Source organism: Macadamia integrifolia, chromosome 2, assembly GCF_013358625.1.
Source record: "Macadamia integrifolia cultivar HAES 741 chromosome 2, SCU_Mint_v3, whole genome shotgun sequence".
In the NCBI taxonomy this organism is placed as follows: domain Eukaryota; kingdom Viridiplantae; phylum Streptophyta; class Magnoliopsida; order Proteales; family Proteaceae; genus Macadamia; species Macadamia integrifolia.
The window spans coordinates 1,251,100-1,274,305 of NC_056558.1; the positions used below are offsets into that span (position 1 = coordinate 1,251,100).

The 23,206-nt window shown below is 38.3% G+C and overlaps 1 protein-coding gene across 4 annotated transcripts in view; it reads right to left on the reverse strand.

The window, feature by feature from the left end:
* Nucleotides 1–17,226, reverse strand: part of LOC122089982 (probable cyclic nucleotide-gated ion channel 14) — a 40,321-nt gene extending 23,095 nt beyond the window's left edge. Inside the window, exons 1-5 of one of the 4 annotated variants that reach the window (XM_042659807.1) lie at nucleotides 16,815–17,226; nucleotides 16,146–16,176; nucleotides 15,409–16,039; nucleotides 4,785–4,997; nucleotides 4,312–4,607 (exon numbers count right to left, since the gene is read on the reverse strand). In XM_042659807.1, the coding sequence (XP_042515741.1) occupies nucleotides 4,312–4,607; nucleotides 4,785–4,997; nucleotides 15,409–16,039; nucleotides 16,146–16,174 (1,169 nt within the window). In that variant the 5' untranslated portion in view covers nucleotides 16,175–16,176; nucleotides 16,815–17,226. Of the gene's footprint in view, nucleotides 1–4,311; nucleotides 4,608–4,784; nucleotides 4,998–15,408; nucleotides 16,040–16,145; nucleotides 16,274–16,809 lie in introns of all 4 variants that reach the window. The other 3 variants (XM_042659801.1, XM_042659793.1, XM_042659784.1) reach the window with 3 other exon arrangements.
* Between the last annotated feature and the right edge of the window lie 5,980 nt (nucleotides 17,227–23,206).

Consider the following 23,206-nt stretch of genomic DNA (forward strand, 5'->3'; position numbering starts at 1 on the left):
TCTAGAGGCTCCAGCCAGGGCTCTTAGAGGCTGCAAAGGGATTGGTTCGATGGCCCCAAGAGGGATGGAGCTTGGCTGCATAGCTGCCCAAAGCTGGCCCAGATTAGGCCAAATCTGGGCTGGTTCTTTGGGTGGTTCGACCCATCTACATCATTTAGTTTCTACATATATTGATGTAAAGAGCCATAGAGCTCCATACGATTTAGATGAATAAAGAGATGGCTTTCAATGTTCATGGTCCATGTGATTCAGAATCTCAGATTCTGGCTGTGTGCCTCAAACTACCCTATTGGTGAGATTCTAATGCTGCTGGTGGGATTCCAGCAAAGCCGAGAGCTCTCGTCATATCTCTTTTTCTAAACCTTTTTCTTCACTGTTTACGCTTCATCACAGATCAGTATTTAATTTTCTGTTCTTCAGTTTCCAGCATAACTTTCTTAACCTGAAATTATTTTTTCTGAAGTTTATAGATCTGAGATCACAACTACCTTTAGATCTTGGCATCGGACGTCCCACTAAACCATCCTATGGTTTCAAAATTTGATTTTGGTACTGATTTCTTGAAGTCCTACTTCAAGTGGGATTCTTCATTCTACTTGTTTTGAAGATCAGATTTTATTTTCTATTTCAGATTTATAGTCACAAATAAAATCTAATATCTGTCATTGTTCCACTGTTTTGCTGACTACTATCAAATTGAATTTTAAGTTTCTGATTTCACTGTTGTGCTGAAACCCCAAACTCTAGAGTCCTATGGTCAATAGGTTAGTCCATAACTCTAGATTTGACCATCTGATTTCAATCATATTTTGAGAAGTTATTCTAGACTGTCAAAGTGACATTTGACCAGAATTTCATTCCCATCTGAGTCATTCACTACTCATTGAATTTCTTCCAAATCTAGTCTTTTCCCTTCAATGTGATTCTGGTCTCAAATGAGCTTTCTATAAACCTAATCCCTTAGGCTTCTAGAAACCCATCAGGTTCCTTTTCCAGTTTGGGTCTTAGTTTATTATTTTGCTTAAGTTTAGGGCACTCCTTCGTAACCTGCAAGTGGGAGTTTCATATTTTATTCCTGTTTTGTTTCTTGTTTTATTATATTTTAATAATAACATGCAAGGGGCTATTCCCCACTCATGATTTTTCAATGAAAGGAAGATTGAAGCTGTATGTGTGGGACAGTGGATTCTGGGTGTTCTCTGCTGTGGACTCAGCAAGGGTTCTGGTGGATTCCAGATCCCAATTCCCAAATAGGTGGATTCCTGTTAACCCATCTTTCTCTATCCTTCTATAATCGCAAATCAGGTCTGGCTCTACATAATTCTATTGCCTGCACATGCTTTATTTTCAGTTTCTGATTTGATTCCTGATTCATCAATCTATTACTGATGTTATTATATCCAGTTTCTGTTCCGGTTTCTAATTCTGTTTCATATCTGTTTAAAAATCAGAAATTTCCCAGGTTACTGCTGTTATTCTCTCCACTTTCTGTTCTGGTTTCTAATTCTTTTTCATCTGTTTAAAAATCAGAAATTGCCCAGGTTACTGCTGTTATTATCTCCAGTTTCTGTTCTGGTTTCTAATTCTTTTTCATATCTGTTTAAAAACCAGAAATTGCCCAGGTTACTGCTGTTATTATCTCCAGTTTCTGTTCTGGTTTCTAATTCTTTTTCATCTGTTTAAAAATCAGAAATTTCCCATTGATTTCAGCACTCCTACTACTGGTATACTTCTTCTAAACTTCAATTTCTGATTTATTATTGCAGTACTGAGTTCTGTTTACTGTTGAGGTTATCAGAGTGCTGTTTATTCTTAATTAGTCAATTATTTGATTCAGTTCTGAGCATATAAAACCCTGCTGTTAATTTTTCTTACTGTTTGGGTTCTCAAAAAACCAACTTCCGGAAGGGTTATTCAGTCTCTTGAAATCTCTGAACCTTGGATCAGTCATATTTGGCTATATCCTCCCTGTTAAGCTGGCCATTCTGCCAGACTATCTGTTCTATCAAACAAGTCTTTATTGTGTTATAATATTTCTCTGTTTCCTGGTTAATGTTCCTGCTCCTTGCTATCCTGGTCTATCGGATTTCTGATCCTTCATCCTTAGCTGACCCCAGAAACTCCATCTGTCCATCATATACCCTTGTTATCCAAACTATCAAAACAAGGTTTAATCTTGTGAAGCTGAGTTCAGATCTGGTTTATGATAATTCAGTTATCAGACCTGCGGTTTTTCATGTCACATAGCAGGCATAGTTGTCAAGGCATCACCTAGGTGGTTTCCCTAGGGCCTAGACGACTGTCGCCTTATTGCACTGCATGTCACCTTATGTTTTGCACTTATTTATGCCAAACATCATTAAGTAAAGTCTTTACTTAAGATATTATTCATAATAAGAAAGTACCCCCTATTTGAGTCCAATAAAAAAAATTCAAAAATCAAATTTCAAAAGGATAAAAATTCAACACCCCAGTCCAAAAACAAAAACTGAAATTTTGATTGTAAGGGAGGTTTTCAACTTTCAAGTGCTGGGTTTTTTCTCAATTCTGAAAATTTTATAAATTTTATCACTACAAAACATCGTTAAAAATCAAAGGTCCGGTAAACTACTCTTTTGATTTGATGTCCATAAAATTATTTTCATTCAGGCGATTTTAAAAGCATTCATACACTTTAAAATAAATTTGACCGGAACATAACTTTTTGTCATTACAACACAGATTTAAGTCATTTTAGACTTATTGGAAAGCTGGTTTTATGTTATACCTAATAAAAAAAAAATCTCATGCATAAAATCATTTGACCAGTCAATCTTATTATAGAACAAGAGACTTTCTTTAAATGTTGATTTTTTATGATTTGATATGGCCTAGTGTTGATTTTTTATGATTTGATGTGGCTTAATGTTGATTTTTTATGATACAAGATATATGTAGCATACTAAATAATGTTAGAAAAGAGTAAGAAATAAAAAATAACACTTTGTCGCCTTAAGGCGGGCGACTTGTCACCTAAGCGCTTAGGCAGCCCTTCAACACCTTAGTTCGCCTCAGCCCCTTCAACACCTTAGTTCGCCTCAACGCCATGACAACTATGATAGCAGAAAAATGCCAATAATTGTGACTGAGAATGTGCTTTTTTTTTTTCTGTAAGGGTTTTAAGAAAGGGCTTGAGAAGGAATCAAGGAACAAGGAAGAACCATTGATCCAGGCCACATTTTTGCTCCGGCAGCAATGAGCTTCATCAGTGTTGTCGTTTCTTGTTTTTTATGAATATCTTACATTGGTATGAATATGAACATTAATATTTATTTAACATATGAGTAATAGGATTCAACTAAGATTTGAGCCAAATAGATTGGTTTTATAAAAAAATTACACAGGAACGCTTTAGTCGATAAGGCGACGCTTTATGCCCGCCTTATTGCTAAGGCGCTCTGAAAGACCCTCAAACGCCTCTGTCGCCTTACCGCCTTAAAAACTATGGTGTTGTCTCTCTTATGTACCCCACATGTTGAGTGCACTTGGTAGTATTGCAATATTGTGATCCTTGGACTTCCCTGCATTCCTAGGACCTGATTTATGGTCTCCTTTTATTCTCCTGCAAGTTTTGTGCTACTGTTTCAAGATGTCTGTTACTCAGTCTCTAGTTCAAAAGTACTTCTATGATTATGTGTTCCAAGCTGGGCATGGGAGATATATATGCCCCTGCATGAGTGTTGATGTGTTTCATAGTGCCATGGGGGTATTTTTGTAATTACTTCCAGAATATGTTATAAAATTGGCATATGGGGTTGAGTACGGCTCTGTTGAAAACTATTTACAAGACCTGTATATGGATTCTATGACATCCCTATTTGGATCATACTGGTCCCCAAAGTTGTTATATAGTGCTCCAATTTCTTCTCGCTAGAAGGTTACACACTAGAAAAGCGAAAGAGGTATACCATGTTTTTAACAACCTCAACTTTTTATGAACTAATAAATTTTCACGGATGTTCTTCTGTTAGTTTTTATAATGTAAGTTTTATTGAACCAAAAACAAAGAGGCCAAATCAGTGAGAAATTGTTGATCAATACAAATGAAGTTACTGCACTTCTATTGAAATTCCGGTATATATTCATATGCTTATGTATCTTTGCGCATTAATATTTCATATCTAACGATATGTTAAGAATTATGTACACCATGGAGGACAGACTACATAAAATATGTGCAAGTCAGACAACATTGCTTTGGAAAATGAAGTGCTCGTTGTTCGCTTGCAAAATATAGTATAAAACAGAAGAGAAAATTCTATAGAATATTACCTTAACACTTGCAACCCCCACCACAAACAATAGAAGTATCTCTCGAGGAATTTTGAGGCGACCACATAATTAGTAAATGCATTCGTAAACATGCCATAATTGAAAGTGATATTTGAATTGGTAGCATCACAGTTAGCAAACACAACTGTACCATTTGCCCAAACCACGCGATTATTATTCTGCAAAGAGTCACAGTCTAAATAACTAAGGCTGCAGTTTATGTCATTTCTGCATTCTGTTTTCCAACATGTTGTATATCGCTCAATCGACAACAAGTACCATGATGCCCCTAAAACCTACGCAGTAGACATGGCACCACTAATCAGGAACCTCATCTTTGAAAACCAAACAAAAAAAATTAGAGAAATGAAAAAAAAATATATCATAGTACGCCCCTCCTTCAAAGCATATTGAAATTAAAAAGAGAAAAACTGAACAAAGAAACAGAATAAAAATAAACAGAAATTACATACATGACTAGCTATCATGTACAGCAGTAGATTATATGCCGCCCCAGCCCAGGCAGTCTTTGTGATTACTCCATTAGCCTTAATAATTTCGGCACTCAGCGGAAATATTTGATATAATCTTGGAACATATTGTATCAGAACAATGAGTGCAAGGGCATTGTTGGTATGATCAGTGTGGGAGCTTTTAAGTGCTGGTATTATAAACCAGATAACAAACTGCACAAAAAAGTCTGCAGTCAGCTTTCCTCAATTCTCATAATTGACTAAATTTGAGGATCAAACAAATACTATTAACATAAGAAGAGTATAGGCATCCAGTATTATCCATATCAGAACTATGGGAATATATATGGCGTTGTGCTACAGGACCATTAGTCTGGGTCTGGGAAGCATAACTCACCATATGACATGATCATCAGGTCACAATCCATCAGTGACCAGATCCAACCTGGGAGATCAAGAGGCTCAAACGGCATGAGCAAATTATTGCAATTATTTAGCACAGAGTACTCATTTGGGCAGTCAAGAAAAGGCATATCAAGGCACTTGGCTCGTGAAACTTTTTCACCCCCCCACCCCGCCGCAAAATAAAGCTTAAAATGATGTAATTGTGCTGTTTTTAGAAAATCCAGAAACAACTTTCTAAGCATAAGACAAATTAGAAATGTCATTAGCTAGCAACAGGCACAACATGCACTCTTTAAGGCCATGTTTGGCTGTCAGGAAATGAATAGAAAAGAAAATAAAAAATTCAAAAAAAAGAATTGAATTTTTAAAATTATTGATTTATGTTTCTATCTCTCTCCTCAAATTCCTTTTTTTTTTTCTTTTTTTTTTTTTGAAAAATTTCTTTTCTTTTCTATTAATTTCTTGACAACAAACATACCCTTAACAAATATTTTGACGAAAGAGAGATACTTGATGCAGTAATTATCATGTTCCAAGATTGCATGAAATATTAAACCAGAAGAAGACTAACCATTCTTATTTTCAGTTCACAAAACGGAAATATACCAACAATTTAGGTCATAGAGAAATTAAGTTCCCTATTCTTTAAATGGTATCTTTATTTTTATTTTTTTTCAGATGTGGCTTCCATTTTACATAGTAAGTAAAGATGATAATTGTTATTTCATAAGAAGAAAAGCTAAATTCTTGGGAGAACACTCCCTAAAAAGGAGATGGGGGAGAAGAACCTCACTCAATCTATTGCTATCTCTCACTTGAAGCCAAAGTTTAAGCACCAAGTGGTGGCAAAAGACACCAGCTTCCATGGGACACTCCTTTTAACTAGGCTACTGCACTACCAATTATATATATAACACATTGCACTATGGACCACTGGGTTTGACAGTTGGACCGGCACTAGAACCATTGACTGCATCCCTGATGGGCCTGACAGCCCTTCCCATGACCCTAAAGTGCACAACCAAGGGGAGAACCTGTTATCACTGACACTTGAGTAGTAACTTAAGTAAAGGCACTCGGCATCTAATATTTAACAAAGATTGAATTTTCTTTCCTTGTTCTTGCTTTACAAGAATGGTTTGCAACATTGATACCAACAGCTGGACTCTATGAATTACTGACAGCAATGTAAATTACCTAGTGACTTTTCTAATCTTAACATCATTGAAGTCGGATCATTAAAAAAAAAACTAGACACCCCAAATTTTCAAATGCAGAGCATCATATGGTTCTTTCTAGTGCAGAATATCATATTGCTCTGCAAAAATAGTCAAATTAGGTAGACCATGATCTTGTTTAAAAATAACAATCTCAGAGGACATGCCAATACACATCACTGGAAGGATAAAAGGAAAAAAGAAAACTGAGGAGATCTGAGGAGAGTGAAGCAACTAAAGAAAAGCCCATTTATAGTTGCACATATGTATGACCAAGAAAACATGAGTAGGGCTTTCCTTCCCTCCCCCACTTTTTGGATGGCAAAAGCAAGTCTTTGATTAATAATCAAAAAACTATTGTACATAAACGTATGGGTGAGAATTTCAACCATTTAGATAGAAAAGAACATAAAAGTATATCAGGAGCTGCTTGGATATCAGCACAGTTGTGTTCATGCAGGAATACAGGCCAAATTGCGTTGATCTAAGAATGCCGTGAGCAATCTACATTTGTTATCTCGTATATTTCGCTTCTCCGACATCTTACCTACCACATTGAACCCTCAAGTATATTTGAAGGTCTCGAAATGATCTTCCAGTTCCTGGGAGAATTCATAAAACTCCGTTTCCATTGAGAATTGAATGGAGTTTTCCCGTATTTCAACCAGAGAATCTAACAGAGACATTACTTGTGTTGATCTAAGAATGCTCTTCGCATTAGAATATTTTTGGCAACACTATGCAAGGAATATGTGCTTGGCATGGCACAAGTTGGAAAAAGTTTGGATAGTGAAAATAATTTTACAAACAGAAAATGAAATATTAAGAATAAAATAAGGTCAAAAGAACCCCAAGAAAATTTATCTTTACACACCCTACTTTAATAAACACATTTTCGTGGTCCACTAGTTTTAGTCATGTGGAGGGTTAATCTGGTTGAATTGAGGAGTACTTCAACAGTTCAACTCTATAGCCCACCATCTGGATTTGTATATAATTTTAGCCAAAAGAAATGTAGAGTTGATAAGACAATTTTGACCATTGGACAGATTTTTAATTAAAAAAAAAAGGAACAAAAGAAAGAAGGAATTGTGTTATGTAAAAGAAGAAACAAATACTTGTACTAACAAAATTTATTTATTGGGTCACACGTTAAGATAACCAATGTTTTTGTCATGTCATGAAAAAAAAAATCAAAACAAGGTGAAATATATACATCAACAAGGTTTTTTTACTTTTTTTTATAATTCTATTTAGTTGGCGCATTTTAACCCCGAACTTTTGGCAAGAAAGAGTGATGTGTTCTAAGGTAGATAAGAGAGGGTTAATAGAACACAATGCTGCAATCCAAACAGTACACAATATGGTAGAATAGAGAAAGTTAAATAAAACAAGATACAGTGGTCGGATGGGACTGGTATTTGGATCAAATAGCCCTCTTACTATTATAGTAAGACCCTCCGAAGATCAAACTGATCCAAAAGTTGGATCTGCTGCAATGAACTGTAACATAAAATGTAAACATAGGACTAACAGAAATTAGAAACTAAAAGAAAACTGACATAACTCCAAAACAGTAGGTCAGATGATTATCAAATTAAAAACATATAGGGTACTAACAGAGAATATAATACTAAAAGGAGGATTAATCCAAGGGCTGGATTGTGCAGAATAACAAATTAATTCCCTGCAGCAAGAATTAGATGGTTAACAGAAACCATGAATCAGACCTGCAAAACAGTGGACTGAACGTCAGTGAACATTCAATGGAGTCGGTGGAAAGATATGTGGAATATCAAATATCAGACTAAAATTGTGGACTGACAAGAGAACCTACAGAACAGTAAAAGAAACTGAACTGTCAAAACCATAGATAACAGGACAGCATGGGAAGCCAGCAGAAAATGTTACAGCAATATAGAAGTCAAAACACAGTCCATAAAACCCAAGATAAAAGTGAGAAACCTTAGAGATAGCCATGATTTACCTTGTTTGAAAGGAACTAACAGAATAGTAGAAAATAAAATAAAAGAGAGATGATGGAAGAAGAAGAAAGACGGAAAAGGGCGGATATGACCTGGCTTCACCATCAAGGGTTGCTGCTGATTCAAATTAGGAACTTGATACCTATGGCAGAATCAAGCCATGGGATCGATATGATAGAGAAGGAGATCAATAGTAGCCTAATAACAGCAGTAAAACTCTTCAAAATTCAGTAGGTGGCTGATTCACCACACTTCTGAAATTAGAAACTAGGACAGGATAGGCAACTTACAGACTCGAGAAGATCTAACCATTAAAAGAGGCTGAAGTTCAGGTCAATGGAAGGTCTCAAGAAAGGATTACACTCTCAACATAATGACTGAGTCTGATGGCCAGAATAGCAGTTAATGAGGCCTAAATATATGCTGCAGTGTAACTCCACAAAAGGTTGCCGCCAGCCAGGGATTAATCCGCAGAACCTTCACTTGTTGTTTGCTGGCTTTATGAGATCAATCAATCTACTCCACAAACAGAAACCAATAATGATGATGTAGCAAGTATCGTACTCCAAAGTACAGAAATTGTAGCAGTAGTAAACGGGAGAAGAAGAGAGTATCTCCAATACGATACGATACGCCTCCAATACATATCTTAAATTTAATCGACCGATACGATGACCGATAGCGATACTTTAACCCTTGATCTTTAACATATCTTAGCGTATCTCCGATACGACACGATACCCTCCGGTACATATATTAAATTTAGCCAACTGATACAACGACCAATATCGATACTTTAATCCTTGGATATGACCAACGCCTCTCACCCATGGCCTTGGTCGGTCTCTCACTAACCAATGGGGCATCTCACCACATGTAGTAGGGGTGCCTTGTACATCAACAAAATAATATTAGAAACGAAAGATACTAGTTAGTAACCAAAATAGAAACTAATTACTTAATCCTGTATAGAACCTAAATCCCTAATATTTGGGCTTATAGAATTGTCCCGTTACAATAGATAACTCAAAAATACGACGCCCATCATGGCCCATATAACTGGGCATTCAAAATTAAGCCTAACTTGACCCAAGAAAGTGAACCAAACCCAAAACAACAGGTCCATCTTCTCCTCTTGCTGAAATTCTATATCAATTCTCCCCAGCTTGAAAAATACTCAACTTCGAGTTTTGTAGAGTTGAGGGATCAATTGAATGCGATAAATATCCATCTACAGCCCATAACAATATTCTAGTAGCTCACAAATGTTTGGAATGTACTCATTAAGGCGTGGAGCTTTCTCTTCAAAAAACTTTGGTGGCATGACGAACTCTATATACTCAACCTCTGAATCAATATCAATTGTGAATGTTTTATCTATAAAGTCCCCTCAACTTTGTGGGTCTTCTCATTGAGGACTTGAGGCACAAGAACTACCTCTTCAAGATAGCATCACGAATATTGACAATTTCTTGTGAAGTGTTTCTGACCACTGTCTCATCTTCCAGTGTTTCAGCTTTGTCTACTTTGATCTCTTCAATGTACACCTCTTCAGTATATTGTTTTATTTTATTTTATTTTATTTTGGTGAATAAGCAAATCCATCACCAAAGAGGAGAAAAGGGGGAGGGAATATACAGCCCCTAGGGGAAAAGCAAAAGAAAAAGAGGAAAAAAAGGCCTAGAGAGGCCAACAACACCAACCAACCGGGGGGAGATCCTAGGAGACAACAATGAGCTTGCTCCTTGGGAAATCATAGATGGGGCGGGGGCATCTTGAGCCTAGACCTAACATCAAAACAGATGGCATTCCAAATCTTATCCAAAGAGTGGAAGTTGGGAGTCCATCTAAGAATATTTTGCTCCATCCAAATATGGTTGACGGCGTCGCAAAAGGCAAGCTTGCCAATAATTTTGCAAGTAGAAGAACCAGCAACGTCATGTCTATCCAAATCCATTCCCTGGAGAGGGGGAGGATACATTTCCTACCAGGCCAACAAGAACTAAGGGCATGCTTCCAAGTTTTGGAGGTGAAGGAGCAGTTGAAGAATAGATGATCTGCGTCCTCGGAAGCATTCCAACAAAGACAGCAAGTGGGAGAGACTTGAATGTGCCGATAGAAGAGGAAGGACTAAGTGGGGAGGCAATTAGTGAGGGCTCTCCAAACAATAAAGCTATGACAAGGGATATGGCTAGTAAACCAATCTTATGCCGAGGGGAGGGGAAGAGGATTGTAGGCACGAATAAAATCCCAAGTTGAGGAGGAGCTAAAGGAGCTAGTAGGCGAAGGAGACCAGATGATTTTGTCATGTCTTCTGCGATGACCCCGAGGAAGGGGGCAAAGAAGACCAAATATCTAAAAGGGTGGACCATCCCTCCTCAGAAATGGTAGAAGCAACCTTAGAGTCGTTATTCAGCCCAAAGGAGTAAACATTCTTGCTCCAACAAAAGAGAGGACTCATTCAACGTGCCAATTGTCAAGCCAAAAAGAGGTGGATTGGCTATGTGAGATCGAGGAGTGAATAGCACGGATGGCCATGAGTGAAGGCTAAGGATGTTACGCCAAGTCCAAGAAGCATCAGGGAAGAGGGGGAACAGTCCAAAGGGAGTCCTTCCACAGGAGGGAAGAGTAGACCCAGGAGACCTAAATGCTCTTGTGCTTAGAATCAAGTTTCCAGATTAGCTTAAGGATCCCATCAGAGTTAAGATCTTGGATTAGACGAATGCCAAGGCCACCTTCATGTTTGGGAAGGCAAACAGAAAACCAGCTAATAGGGTGGAGAAATCATCTCGAGTCAACCCCTTTCCAGAGGAAGGTGCATATTAGGGATTCCACAGCTTTAATGATGGATTGAGGGAGTTTAAAAAGTCCAAACCAATAGATGTAGTAATATTGGAGCACAAATCTGATGAGAACCAGGCGTCATCCATAGGAAAGGAGCTTACCTTTCTAGAGCCGAAGCTTTTTATAGATGAGATCAAGAATGAGAGTACAGTGATGGGAAATGAACCTAGAGGAGATGAGACGAAGGCCAAGATATTTAATAGGAGAGAGCCTAAAGAAAAAAACCTAAGATATTAAGAAGGGAGGCTTTTAGATGATTAGAGAGCCCAAAAATAAAAAGATAAGACTTGAGGAGGTTGGTGTGAATACCCGAAAGATTCTCAAAGACGCAAAGGAGGACATGATGGATTGGATGGAGAGGGGGCTACCTTAGAGAAGATCATAAGGTCATCCGTAAAGGCAAGTTGGGCAAGCTTATTGATTTACATTTGGGGAGGAGGGAAATTAGGTGGAGGCCAGTCAAGGATTGTATCAAATGGGAATGGATTTCTAGGGAAAGGGAGAAGAGGAAGGGGGAGAGGGAACATCCTTAGCAGATACCAACAGAGGGGGAAAACCTCGTTGGGCTACCGTTGACCATAACAGAGAAGTGAGGGGAGGAGGTGTTGAGGTGAATCCAATTGATGAAGTTGGGGGGAAAGACATTTAGTGGAGGAGTTTGGAGATAAAATCTCACCTGATTATGAATGTCAATTTTCATGAGAGCGGCCAGAGAGTGGGACTTTCATTCGAAAACCCGAACAATTTTCTGACGAATGATGATACTGTCAACGATGCTTCTACCAGCAATGAAGTTAAACTAGTTGGGGCTGACAAGGCAGTCAACCACAAGCTGGATCCTATTGTCAAGAATCTTGGCAATGAATTAATAAAGGAGGTTGCAGATGGAGATCAATCTGAAAGCAGATATGGAGGAGGTACTTAGGTACCTTCTTTTTTGTGAATAAGGCACATGAAGGAGTGGTTGATCATATGGATTTGAGAGGACGAGAGAAAGAAGCTACGGATAACCATTAAGAGATCCGACTTGATGATGTCCACGAAGGCAATAAATAATCCTATGCTGAAACCATTAGGGCCAGGGGCTTTGCTTGACTTGTGGGAGAGGACAGCGGCAATGATCTCCTCATCAGAGGGGATGCTTGAAGGGAAAAGAGAATATGGGGAGAAATAAGTTTGTTTGGTAAAATCTTTTACGTGTTGACCTTCCATCTTTCAAGCTTCAAGCATAGTCTCTTCATTATCATCATAATTCACTATGACCGCCTCAGCTTTATCTTCAGTTCCAAACTCCTTCTCTTCGACTGGTGCGTTCTCAATTTCCTTTGTCGATGCTATATTTCCAACACTTTCCGACTTGCAAACTTTGCTTTATAGACAGTTGCTTTAAGTTCTCTTCATCTTTAAATGTATTTTGGGTGGTAATCTTGTCTAAGGGAGAGCTTTCATTGGATACATTTGGATAGGTACTTGTTCTTCAACTCGTGCTCAATCTCTTCCCAAGTCCTAGGCCCATGTCTTCTAACTATGAGCCTCTCTTTCATGGAATCTCCAACATTCTTTAGCATGATCAGTCAATCGCAAGTAAACAAATCTAAGCTTCCGCTCCTCCATCAAGTTGTACCAGTCAAAATATTCTTCTAGAGAATCTAACCAATCAAGGATTAGACATAGCTCTTTCTGTCTGGTAAAGTAAGGAACTTCTGGCTTCACCTTCTTTATAGTAATATCAATCCTAAGAGGTGCTTAATATGTAGGTACAAAATCAATACATTGCACCACCCGTGCCATTCGTTCAGCCAACTGTTTCATCATCTCAATCACTCGAACATTAGAGTCATGGGTCTGGTTTGAGGTGCTGGAATATTACCCACATCCATAGCTCTGATACCAAATTAATAGGGTTAAACTCGCAAAACAGCAAGTATTATACCCATCTCACAGTTAGGACTGAAGAACAGAAATTCAACAACCAAAGTGAACCCTGTAGGAAAAGGACTAGGACTCAGATGAAGCCAAAAGTCTGGTCAAAAGGGTAGCTAGGGTAGGGGAACAGTACCTTAAAGTCTGCTGCCAGTCCAAGCATTGGACCAATGGCTGCAAAACGTACAACAGATTTAGTAACAACACAAAACTAACAATCCAATGGACATATTAATGTCAACGTTGGATCCATCATTGGGCTTGGTCAATGGAGATGGACTTCCAAAATACTAAGCCCATGGCCCATATAACCCATTGGGTATTCAAAATTAATCGTAACTTAACCCAGAAAGCAAACCAAATCCAAAACAACAGGCCCATGTTTTCTTGTTGCTGAAATTCTGCATCAATTTCACCACAGTAGCAGTCTTCTCCATTGGGAACACAATTTTTTGTCAAAAATAAATAACCATGCGCTCTTGACCCTTCCACTTTACTTATAATGAGTATAACACCATTACAAGAACATAACTCTGTATCTGAGGGAGTAGCTTGGATGCCAAGCTTTTTTTTTTTTTTTTTTTTTTTTTTTTTTTTTTTTAACAATACAATAAAAATAGAAAAGCACATGGAAATAGAAACTCCTACATAGGAAATAGCAACTAGATAATTAGAAACTGTAAGATCTTGGCAGCTTCCATCTATTCCATGCCACCAGAACACATGGGGCCCACAAATCTATTTAAAGATCTCCTTTTAGAGCCGCTGGTCGATGGCTGTATTGCCAGAATATGGCTAAAGTTGTAACTTGACAGATGATCCTGATATGGGCCAAGTTACTCAAGACACGTGGGCCCAAACTGAAAATTAAAAAACTTACAGGACCGATCTTGGGTTAGTTTAAAACCATTGATGTGGGCCTGATTTTAGCCAAGCCATGGGGCTAGTTGGGCTGGCCCTTTCTCTATTGAAGTTGGGCTCGCACTGCACCAGAAAGTAATGCATGATATTCTTATGAGTCAAATGAATCTTTTATATTTCATATAGGCCCGCATTCATAATTAGAATTTTAAAACTTGAATGCGTTATGCAAAGCACAACTTATGTGCCATGCTGCAGATCCTCTCTTTTGTGTTCCACCACATCTTGTGCCTGGCATGTTACAAATTGGTCCATCGCCAAATAAGTTCTCCCTGTTCCTAATGTGGCAATCACAGTGCAGTCATGTTCTTGGCACGATACCAAACAGCCCCCCAGTAACTGACAAAAATAAATCTGTCCTCCCATATAAGCTATTTCCAAATTGCTATTGGAATATGTCCTTGCAACTCTTAACAGTTCCTCTCTTTTTTTTCTTTTTCTTTTTTGGGTGGGGAGCTGTGGGGGCTAACGAATGATCTTGGATTTCTTTTAATTATTTGTGTTCCACCTTACACAGCTGAGTTTTGTCAGTAACTTAATAGAAACTGGTCCAATTATGGCTCTCCGAGTACATCTACTCACCATGCTCATCTTCCTAAAACATTAAAATGAATGCACTATACCCATTCTGTATATGTAGTTGAATCAGGTTTATTTTGACTCTCTTACAACTGTCTCATTCTGCAGAACACATTACCACCACTTCCAAGCTCCACTTTGCACACCAACTACCAAAACCTACCCCACAAAATGATCAGGCTTCTTTCTGTTCATGGTTGGAGCTTTTTTTCAACTAGCTGATTCTAAGCAAATTATATGGATTAACATCACCATAGAACTATTGTTTCTTTTTTTCTTTTTTTGGGTTTTTTACTTCGATATTGAAGCTCAAAAATATTTATCAACTTCAACCGCTTCCTGAATATTTTTTATTATCTTCCCCCGCCCCCCAAACCCTAAAAAGAAATTTAAAAGCAATTTTTTCAACTTCCTTCATTGAGAGACAGTTAGCATTAGCTATTATTCGCTCATCAGAGCTCCAGCAGAATAGAAGATCTGGGTCTTAACAGAGGGTCCTTCAATTTGCAATATTTGCACATGATTTGTTCCACGAGTCTACTAAAGAAGGAATGAATAAAAGTTCCCATGAATTCTATGCAGCGAAATCATTACCATACTTGTTACCTAGAAAACAAGATCATAACCATACAAATTCCTAATGGGCTAGTATCTGCTACTACAACATCAATAAAATCAAGATGGCAATTTGTGTTCTCACTGTACATAAATAACAAACTATGAAAATTCGTCAAAAGTAGTGAAACAAACCTGTGGGAGAGGTAGTGTAGCCGCCAGATCGATGAAGAAATCTGTTCTTAAATATCTCTTTGCAATCTTCTTAGAATCCATTACAAGTTCACCCCTCCCAAACACCCGGGATATAGGTGCTATATATGCTGTCCGGAACTTTATGAGGATGTGCAACAGATAGAACAGATCGGCAACTGTTCGGAAACATGTCACGACAATCCCCAGATTCAAATCCGTCTCCATACACGTTGAGGTTGCAGTCCCAGGTGGTGCGCTCCCATCACTTACTAACAAAGGCAGGTAGAAAAACAATGGGTCTAAAATCAGAGCCACCAAGGATGAGAACAGGAAAATCCGGTTCCATCGCAAGACAATATCACTGCCTGGGTCAAGTATCTTCTTCCTCCATGGCTCGTCATCCTCTGGAAAGACTTTAGACCTTCCAAGGTTGAAGCTCCCAGTAATTTTACTTCTGAAACCACCTCCACCTAAAACTCCATCATGGCTAAGGCCATGGTCATCAGATTTTAGGCCATCAGATTTCAGCAGAGGAGCTGAAATCTTGTATAGGGGTGAGGGTGTTCGAAGGTGCAGGGGTTCAGTTCTCTCCCATAGCACATCAGAATGTTGTTTTTCATCAGGATAAAACCTAGTATAAACCAACCCATTACACCGATTACGAAAAAACAACACCCACAAGAGAATAATAACAGGGGGAAAAAAACAGAACAAAGCAAAACCCTAATCATACTTACCTCACTGTCTTCTCTTTCTTGAGCTCCATAACTTCCCAAGAAGAACCAGACAGTTACATCAGAACAGAACCACTATCAAGACCAATTCAAAGAATTGAAGCCCATTCTCCACAATCCAGCAAGCAGAGCTGAATTTAACAGCAAAAAAAAAAAAAGGTTTTTAAACGCAAAACTCAAAGAAACTAGAGAAGTGGAACAAGCTTTTGGCCCTGAATTCCCATTGCCTTGCTTCTACCTCGAAGTTTTTTAATATACAACTGGGTTCTCAACATGGAACCCAAAATATTTTTGGGATTAAAGGGGGGAAAAAAATTTCTCCACCTCCTCCTATCTGAACCAAATACAACTCAGAAAGAGCCAAAGAGCCCAAATCCTGATCTTGTGATTGTGAAGTTTTTAGAAAGACTCGTTCAAGGTGGATTCTTCCCTGGATGGTGTGCGTTGACGCCATTAATAAATGGGAAACAAAGGAATCCCTTCGAAAAATTTATAATAAACAAATGACAACCCGCTAAGCTGCTACTGGTCTTGCAATTTTATAAGCAGTAACGGCGTAAAGAGTTCCTGAAATGCGTGAAGGCCACGAGGCCATGAGCCCATCTGCCCATGACACTACATAAAACTATAAAAGAAAAAACAAAAAAACGGTAGAGAAACAAGAGACCTTACAATCAGAGGATATCTGCGCCTTTTACCAATCTGGACTTCGGAGAATGTTTAAGCCATTTCACCGACTTGCAGAAGAGCTAAACTTATTGTTACTGTTGACTGTTGAGGACTAGAGTCCGAGACCCACTTCACCATCTGTATTGTTACAGTTGTAATGGGCCTAACTAATGGCCGCAAGTTACAGAATCACTCCCAAAAAAAAGGAATAATTATCATTTTTTTTTTCTTTCCCCTTGTAGTAATGGACAAGGGGAGCTCAAGGCTTCCTGATTACGAAGGTTCCAAAGTTAAGGAGTGGAAATTGGCTAAACTGTTTTACTTGTTAGAGAGCCAGGACTTCTGGTCTAGGAAATGCACAACACCGTTAGCATCTCTAGAAATATAAGAGAAATCACATCTGCAAAATTTTGAAGCAAGAAGCTGAATATCAAAGACAATATTGGATATGGCAGTAGGTGGGGGTGGACTGGATTTGGTTACAGCATTTATTAGTGTTGCATTATTAGACTCCACCACCAAGTACAGCAAACCACCTTCTATAGCCTCAAAAAGGCCAGCTCTAAGGTGCATACTTCCCCACAAAAAAGGGGTGTCAATTCCAAACCCCCATCGGTAGGCCCGGCCAAGCTTGACATGTTTGTGGCTCGATTAGATCAGCCCAATTAATAAACTTGTCGGGCTTGAACCCAACATATTTATAAATAGGTAGTACATGGTGCAACCACTAGCCCGACGGGCGATCGACCAGCCCGACATTTAGGAGCCTGACCTGAATCGATTCCTTTAAGCCCGACCTAGCCCGACCCCTTTTATACTACTTGAAATTCCCATTTTGCCACCAATAAAATTGAAGAGTAAAGCAAAAGTCCAAATGTCTTGAACAATAGAAAATTAAAATGTAAAAATGAAATTTATGTAATTGTGGTGGTGAATTGATGATGGATTTCCAAGATATGCTTGAGGTAGAACTGTGTTTTTAATGGAATGAGCTTGTCAACTTGAGTACTTTGATGATTGCGTACAAGTTAAGAAGGCCTGTTTAGAGCCCATGTAGAGATAAATACGTATGTAGCCCGGCTAAGGCACGGTTAAGGCCCATCTATGGTATCCCAATTATAGCCCGAGACCTACCCACTCGATAGCTAAGCTCGTTTAGCTAAACGGGCGGTCATGGTGCAACCCTAAGTTATTACCGAACCCAACTAAGCCCTACCTAGACCGGCCCATCCGAAACCGTTGACACCCCTACCCACTAGGATATCTGGGAAAGATGTAGGTTATGATGATGCAACTATAGGAGAGTGCATGTGATTCCTAATAATTACTCCAAGGCCACCACATGATGCATCCAACAGGAGTGCTACATCAGTATTCACCTTATAGAAGGTAGGAGGTGGATGGAGCCAGGTTTGCAAAGGCATTGCACCCGAAGTTGGAGAGAGGTTGTGACGCAGCCGTTGGTCCTTCGAAAGAGTCTAAAACTTGTTGAACATGCCCTATGCTTTGCTAAACACTTCCTCTGGAGTCTATTCTTTACGATTAAAAACCAACTCATTCCTCACAATCCATAAGTACTAGCAAACAAAGAAGCAAAGACTTACACTGTGTTTGGTAACGTTTCTGTTGTAGAAATGACGTTTCGGTTCCAGAAACGACATTTCGTCTTAAAAACGGAAATTTTAGTTTCTATGTCAAAGTGTCATTTTTTTTTTTGGAATGAAGTTTTGTCATTCCGTAAATTCTCACTTTATTCTTTTTTTTTTTTTCTTTTTGTCAAAAAAAAAAAAAAACGAAACACACCATAAATGCGCCAAACGCTTTATTCCGTTTTTTGTTCCCATAGAACGAAAAAACTCCAAAAACGTTTTTTTAGAACGTTACCAAACGCAGCCTTAGTAGTTCTTCACTTCTACCCTTGCTTGGAAATTGGAATTGATCCCATTTTTCTAGCCATCTCCACAGTTTTGGGGAACCCGAATTAGGCATTGTGAAAGACAACTCACTACCGAACCAAGTGGCTTTAACAAATGGACATTCCAATAATATATGATTTTTCGATTCCACTATACACCCACATCTCTTACACAAGAGATCCCAATCTAATCCCTTTCGCTGTGCAATTGGGTTTCAACCAACAATACTTTCCACAAGAAGGCTTTAATTTGGAAGGGACTTGCAGTTTCAAATCCTTTTCCAAGCATAGGTGGGGACGTCTTCCCATTCAAGTTTACGAGATGACGATGTATGGGGGTGCTAAAATTTTCTAGGACATGCTAAGCCATTTTAGTGGAGTGAACCCCATTGTGAGCAGCCCCCATATTAGCATATCTTATCTCGGATACAAGCTCAATCTTATCTTCATAATTTCCCATTTATTGGATGGGTGAAAGAAGCAGCTCAACAAGTCTTCATTTTGCTTTCTATTGCCTTGGTCAATCAGATCTGCCAATTTGTTAAGCTGACAACCTAGAGGTGAGGATGTTGAATTCTGAAATTGTGGGTAGACGTGATCCAGTTGTTGTTCCATATGTTCACATTGTCACCATTACCGACTTCTCACAATAGGCTGCTAGTGAGAACATTCTGACCAACAAGGCACTCCACCATGCCCAAGATGGCTTGGTCATTGGATGGGTAAAAGAAGCAGTTCAGCAAGTCTTCATTTCGCTTTCTATTGCCTTGGTCAATCAGATCTGCCAATTTGTTAAGCTGACAACTTAAAGGTGAGGATGTTGAATTCTGAAATTGTGGGTAGACGTGATCCAGTTGTTGTTCCATATGTTCACAATGTCACCATTACCCACTTCTCAAAATTGGTTGCTAGTAAGAACATTCTGACCAACAAGGACACTCCGCCATGCCCAAGATGGCTTCGTCATTGGATGGGTAAAAGAAGCAGTTCAGCAAGTCTTCATTTCGCTTTCTATTGCCTTGGTCAATTAGATCTACCAATTTGTTAAGTGTTTGAGATTTAAAATGTAACCGCAAGCGTACGGATCAATGTAACTACGGGTCGAACACAGGGAGAACAACCACTTTATTTTTTTATTTCTTTTAATAATGCGAAAGTGAACCGATTAATGGTTGTGATCTAATTCTAATTACCGTCCTAAACCTATGTATATAAAATAACGTTCTAACCATTCGTCATATAAGAATTTAAAGACGCAAGCCACGCAATTAAAATTAAATAAATAAATAACTGAAAATAAACAACCCACGTAATTAAAAAAAAAACAATAAAGGAAAAATTTGCTGAAATAAAAATAAAGTAAAAGAAAGGGGTAAAAGCTAGAGAGAGACGCACAAGTAGGTTTTTCTACTTAGCCCGAGGGATGCATCATAATATGAACTTCCCTACTTGACCAGAGAGTCACTCTTACAAGGGTTACTCTACTTGGCTTTAGGGAAAGGGAGACAATTAAAATAAAAACAATAAATTGATGGTTCTATGGCTAGGAGGGGCAAAGCCAACACATACACTAGCCATGAACCTTGGGGGAAAGGGATAGCAATAATGTAACTATTGAAATTAAAATTCTAAATTAAGAAAGAAAGGGTAGTCAGAAGAGGGAATGAGAGGGGGGAGAGAAGACTTTTGAAGGAGTCTACTTACTTGAACTGAAAACTTGATCGATTTGAGATACTACTAGTACTAAAAACCAGATCTAGAATAAACCAAATCTGAAATTTTTAGTACTAGAGAAAACAAATCTTGAAACAAAAAAAACTGAACTTGAGAAAAAAGATGCTCCACGGCCTATGATCTTGTCACCTAGATCTAAGCCTAGAACTATAACTTTAAAAATTACAACTCAATTGCATAAATCATAAACATAAAAGGCTGAATAAGAATAAAAGAGTGCTTGCATTAATTGACATAAAAAACTATTACAAAAGTGATTAAAGAAAAAATAAAGAAGAACTAAAACCAAAGAGTGAGAGAGGGAGAGAGAGAAGAAAACTAAGTATAAACTAGAAAATAAACTAAGGGGAATAATAAAATAGGAGGGGGGAGGAAGGGGCTTTTATAGGGTTTTTTTCTTGCCTCCTTCCTTCTACAAGTCTTCTTTAAGAAAAGAAAGAAAATAAAATTAAATTAAATCTTGGTAAAAATCCTCATTCTCTGAGATATTGTGTGAGGAAAGAGAGAATCTGTTTCCAAAATTAACAAATTCTATTCCTTCCTTGCAATATTAACCAATATCTTGCAATCTTGATTAAATCAGAAAGGAATCTTTGCATAGCATCTTCAAGATCTTGTGAGGTGGCAAGGAGAGAGAATAATCTTCAGGATTTTGTAGGAGAGAAGATGTGGTACCAATGAGTGGCTCCCACCTTTGGACTAATTCTTGATTCACTTTAAACACTTTCTCTTGTAAACTTGGAAACTAAAAAAAAACAAGAAAAATAAAAGTAGTACTATCCAAAGTGGGGAAAAATGTATACTTATATCCCTAAGATTTCACACATTATTGTGCTCATCAAATTCCCCCATACTTGACTTTTGCTCGTCCTCGAGCAAGATAAATAAAGAAAGAAAAAACCTAACTCACTTTTGTAGGAATCACGGTTGCACTTAGCATGTGCAACAAGCCTTTAAACGCCTAAGTTACCCTAGTGGACGAGTTGTGTCTCGTGGGTGTTTGCAGTGAATATACACCCAAAATTCAGAATAAACAAATTCCAACATTGGCTAAAGGTAAGGCTCATACCGATCCGGAGCAAAGATAATTTCTCTTACAAGGGACCCCCACACTTGAACTTTTATTACCCTTTATCAATTCCAGGCACTAGCATATTTCTTAATTTGGAACTCACCTCGTCTCTTCCAAAACATCCTTATCTTAAGGCAAAACCACTTATGAAGAAATAGGAAACCAATGACTAAGGCGTTAGAGTGTTTTTGACCAAACATGTTACCAACCATTAATGACATTTGTACATTTTTTTCTCCTTTTTTTTTTTTTTGAATAATAAACTCTATTCTACTCCACTACTTTTGGCTTGAATGACATAGTGGAGCAAACACCAGACACCCAAGTTATTATGTAGCTTCGCTTTTTGCATATGCCCACAAAGGCAGTGATGCTAGAGTTACTTCAGAAGTTTCCTTCTAAGGAATTTTGATCAAGACACCATGCTTCCTGAGGCGCAATGCCCTGTCTAATTCCAAGGGAATCAACTCTTATTCTTCTTTATACCACATTTCACATTTCATTTAAAATTGTGTATTTGTCAACCCATGCCAAATTAAAAAAAAGGTCTCAACTCCAAATCAAAAGTACAAGGAACCCACAGACTTACATATGGTCCATCACCATAAAACAGGGGTCTCTTATTTTTCAAAAGAAAGTCCTATCTCAAGACACATGCTTGTTTCTTTCTTCTCAACAGGGTTTTATACGTTCAAAATGGGTACCTTAATCAAAACTTTTATTTTCATACATCAAGCAACCGAATGGTATGATCATTAGCCAAAATCCAAAGTAGGACTTCATCCTTAGCAAGCTCAAAAATAAAAAGAAAAACAAACAAAACAAAAACTGGTTTCCCTCCCCTACACTTAAGTCATGCAATGTCCTCAATGCATGAAAAGAATTAAAAGCAAAGACAATGCAAGGGGGTCATACTTGATTAAAAGTTAGTCATCAGTGTAAAGAGGTTCATGGAGATTCATGACCTCTTACTACTAGTAGTAGGAAACTCGAGGAACGGTTTCAAATGTTGACCATTAACCTTCGAAATTACCCCTGTTCCTGGATTCAAAATCTCCACAGCCCCATGGGGATATACATTATGAACAATAAACGGGCCATCCCATCGGGATCTAAGTTTACCAGAAAAAAGATACAATCGAGAGTTGTACAATAAGACCTTATCACCAATTGCAAAAGATTTGCGCAGAATGTGCTTATCATGGAAAGCTTTGGTCTTTTCCTTGTAAATCCTAGAACTTTCATAGGCATCATTCCTAAGTTCCTCCAACTCAAATAGTTGGAGCCTACGGTGAATTCCTGCATCAGACAAATCAAAGTTGAGCTTCTTGATGGCCCAAAAGGCCTTATGCTCCAACTCAACTGGTAAGTGACAAGCTTTCCCATACATCAAACGGTAGGGAGACTGGCCAAGGTCAGTCTTGAATGTAGTCTGATGGGCCCACAAGGCATCAATGAGCCTAAGAGACTAATCCTTACGGTTGGGATTAACAGTTTTCTCTAAGATTTGTTTGATCTGCCTATTAGACACCTCCACTTGGCCACTAGTTTGGGGGTAATAAGGAGTAGATAACTTATGAGTGATCTCATACTTTTTCATTAAGGCCTCAAAAGGCCGATTACAAAAATGAGTACCCCTATCACTAATTATTGCACGTGGTGCACCAAAGCGGA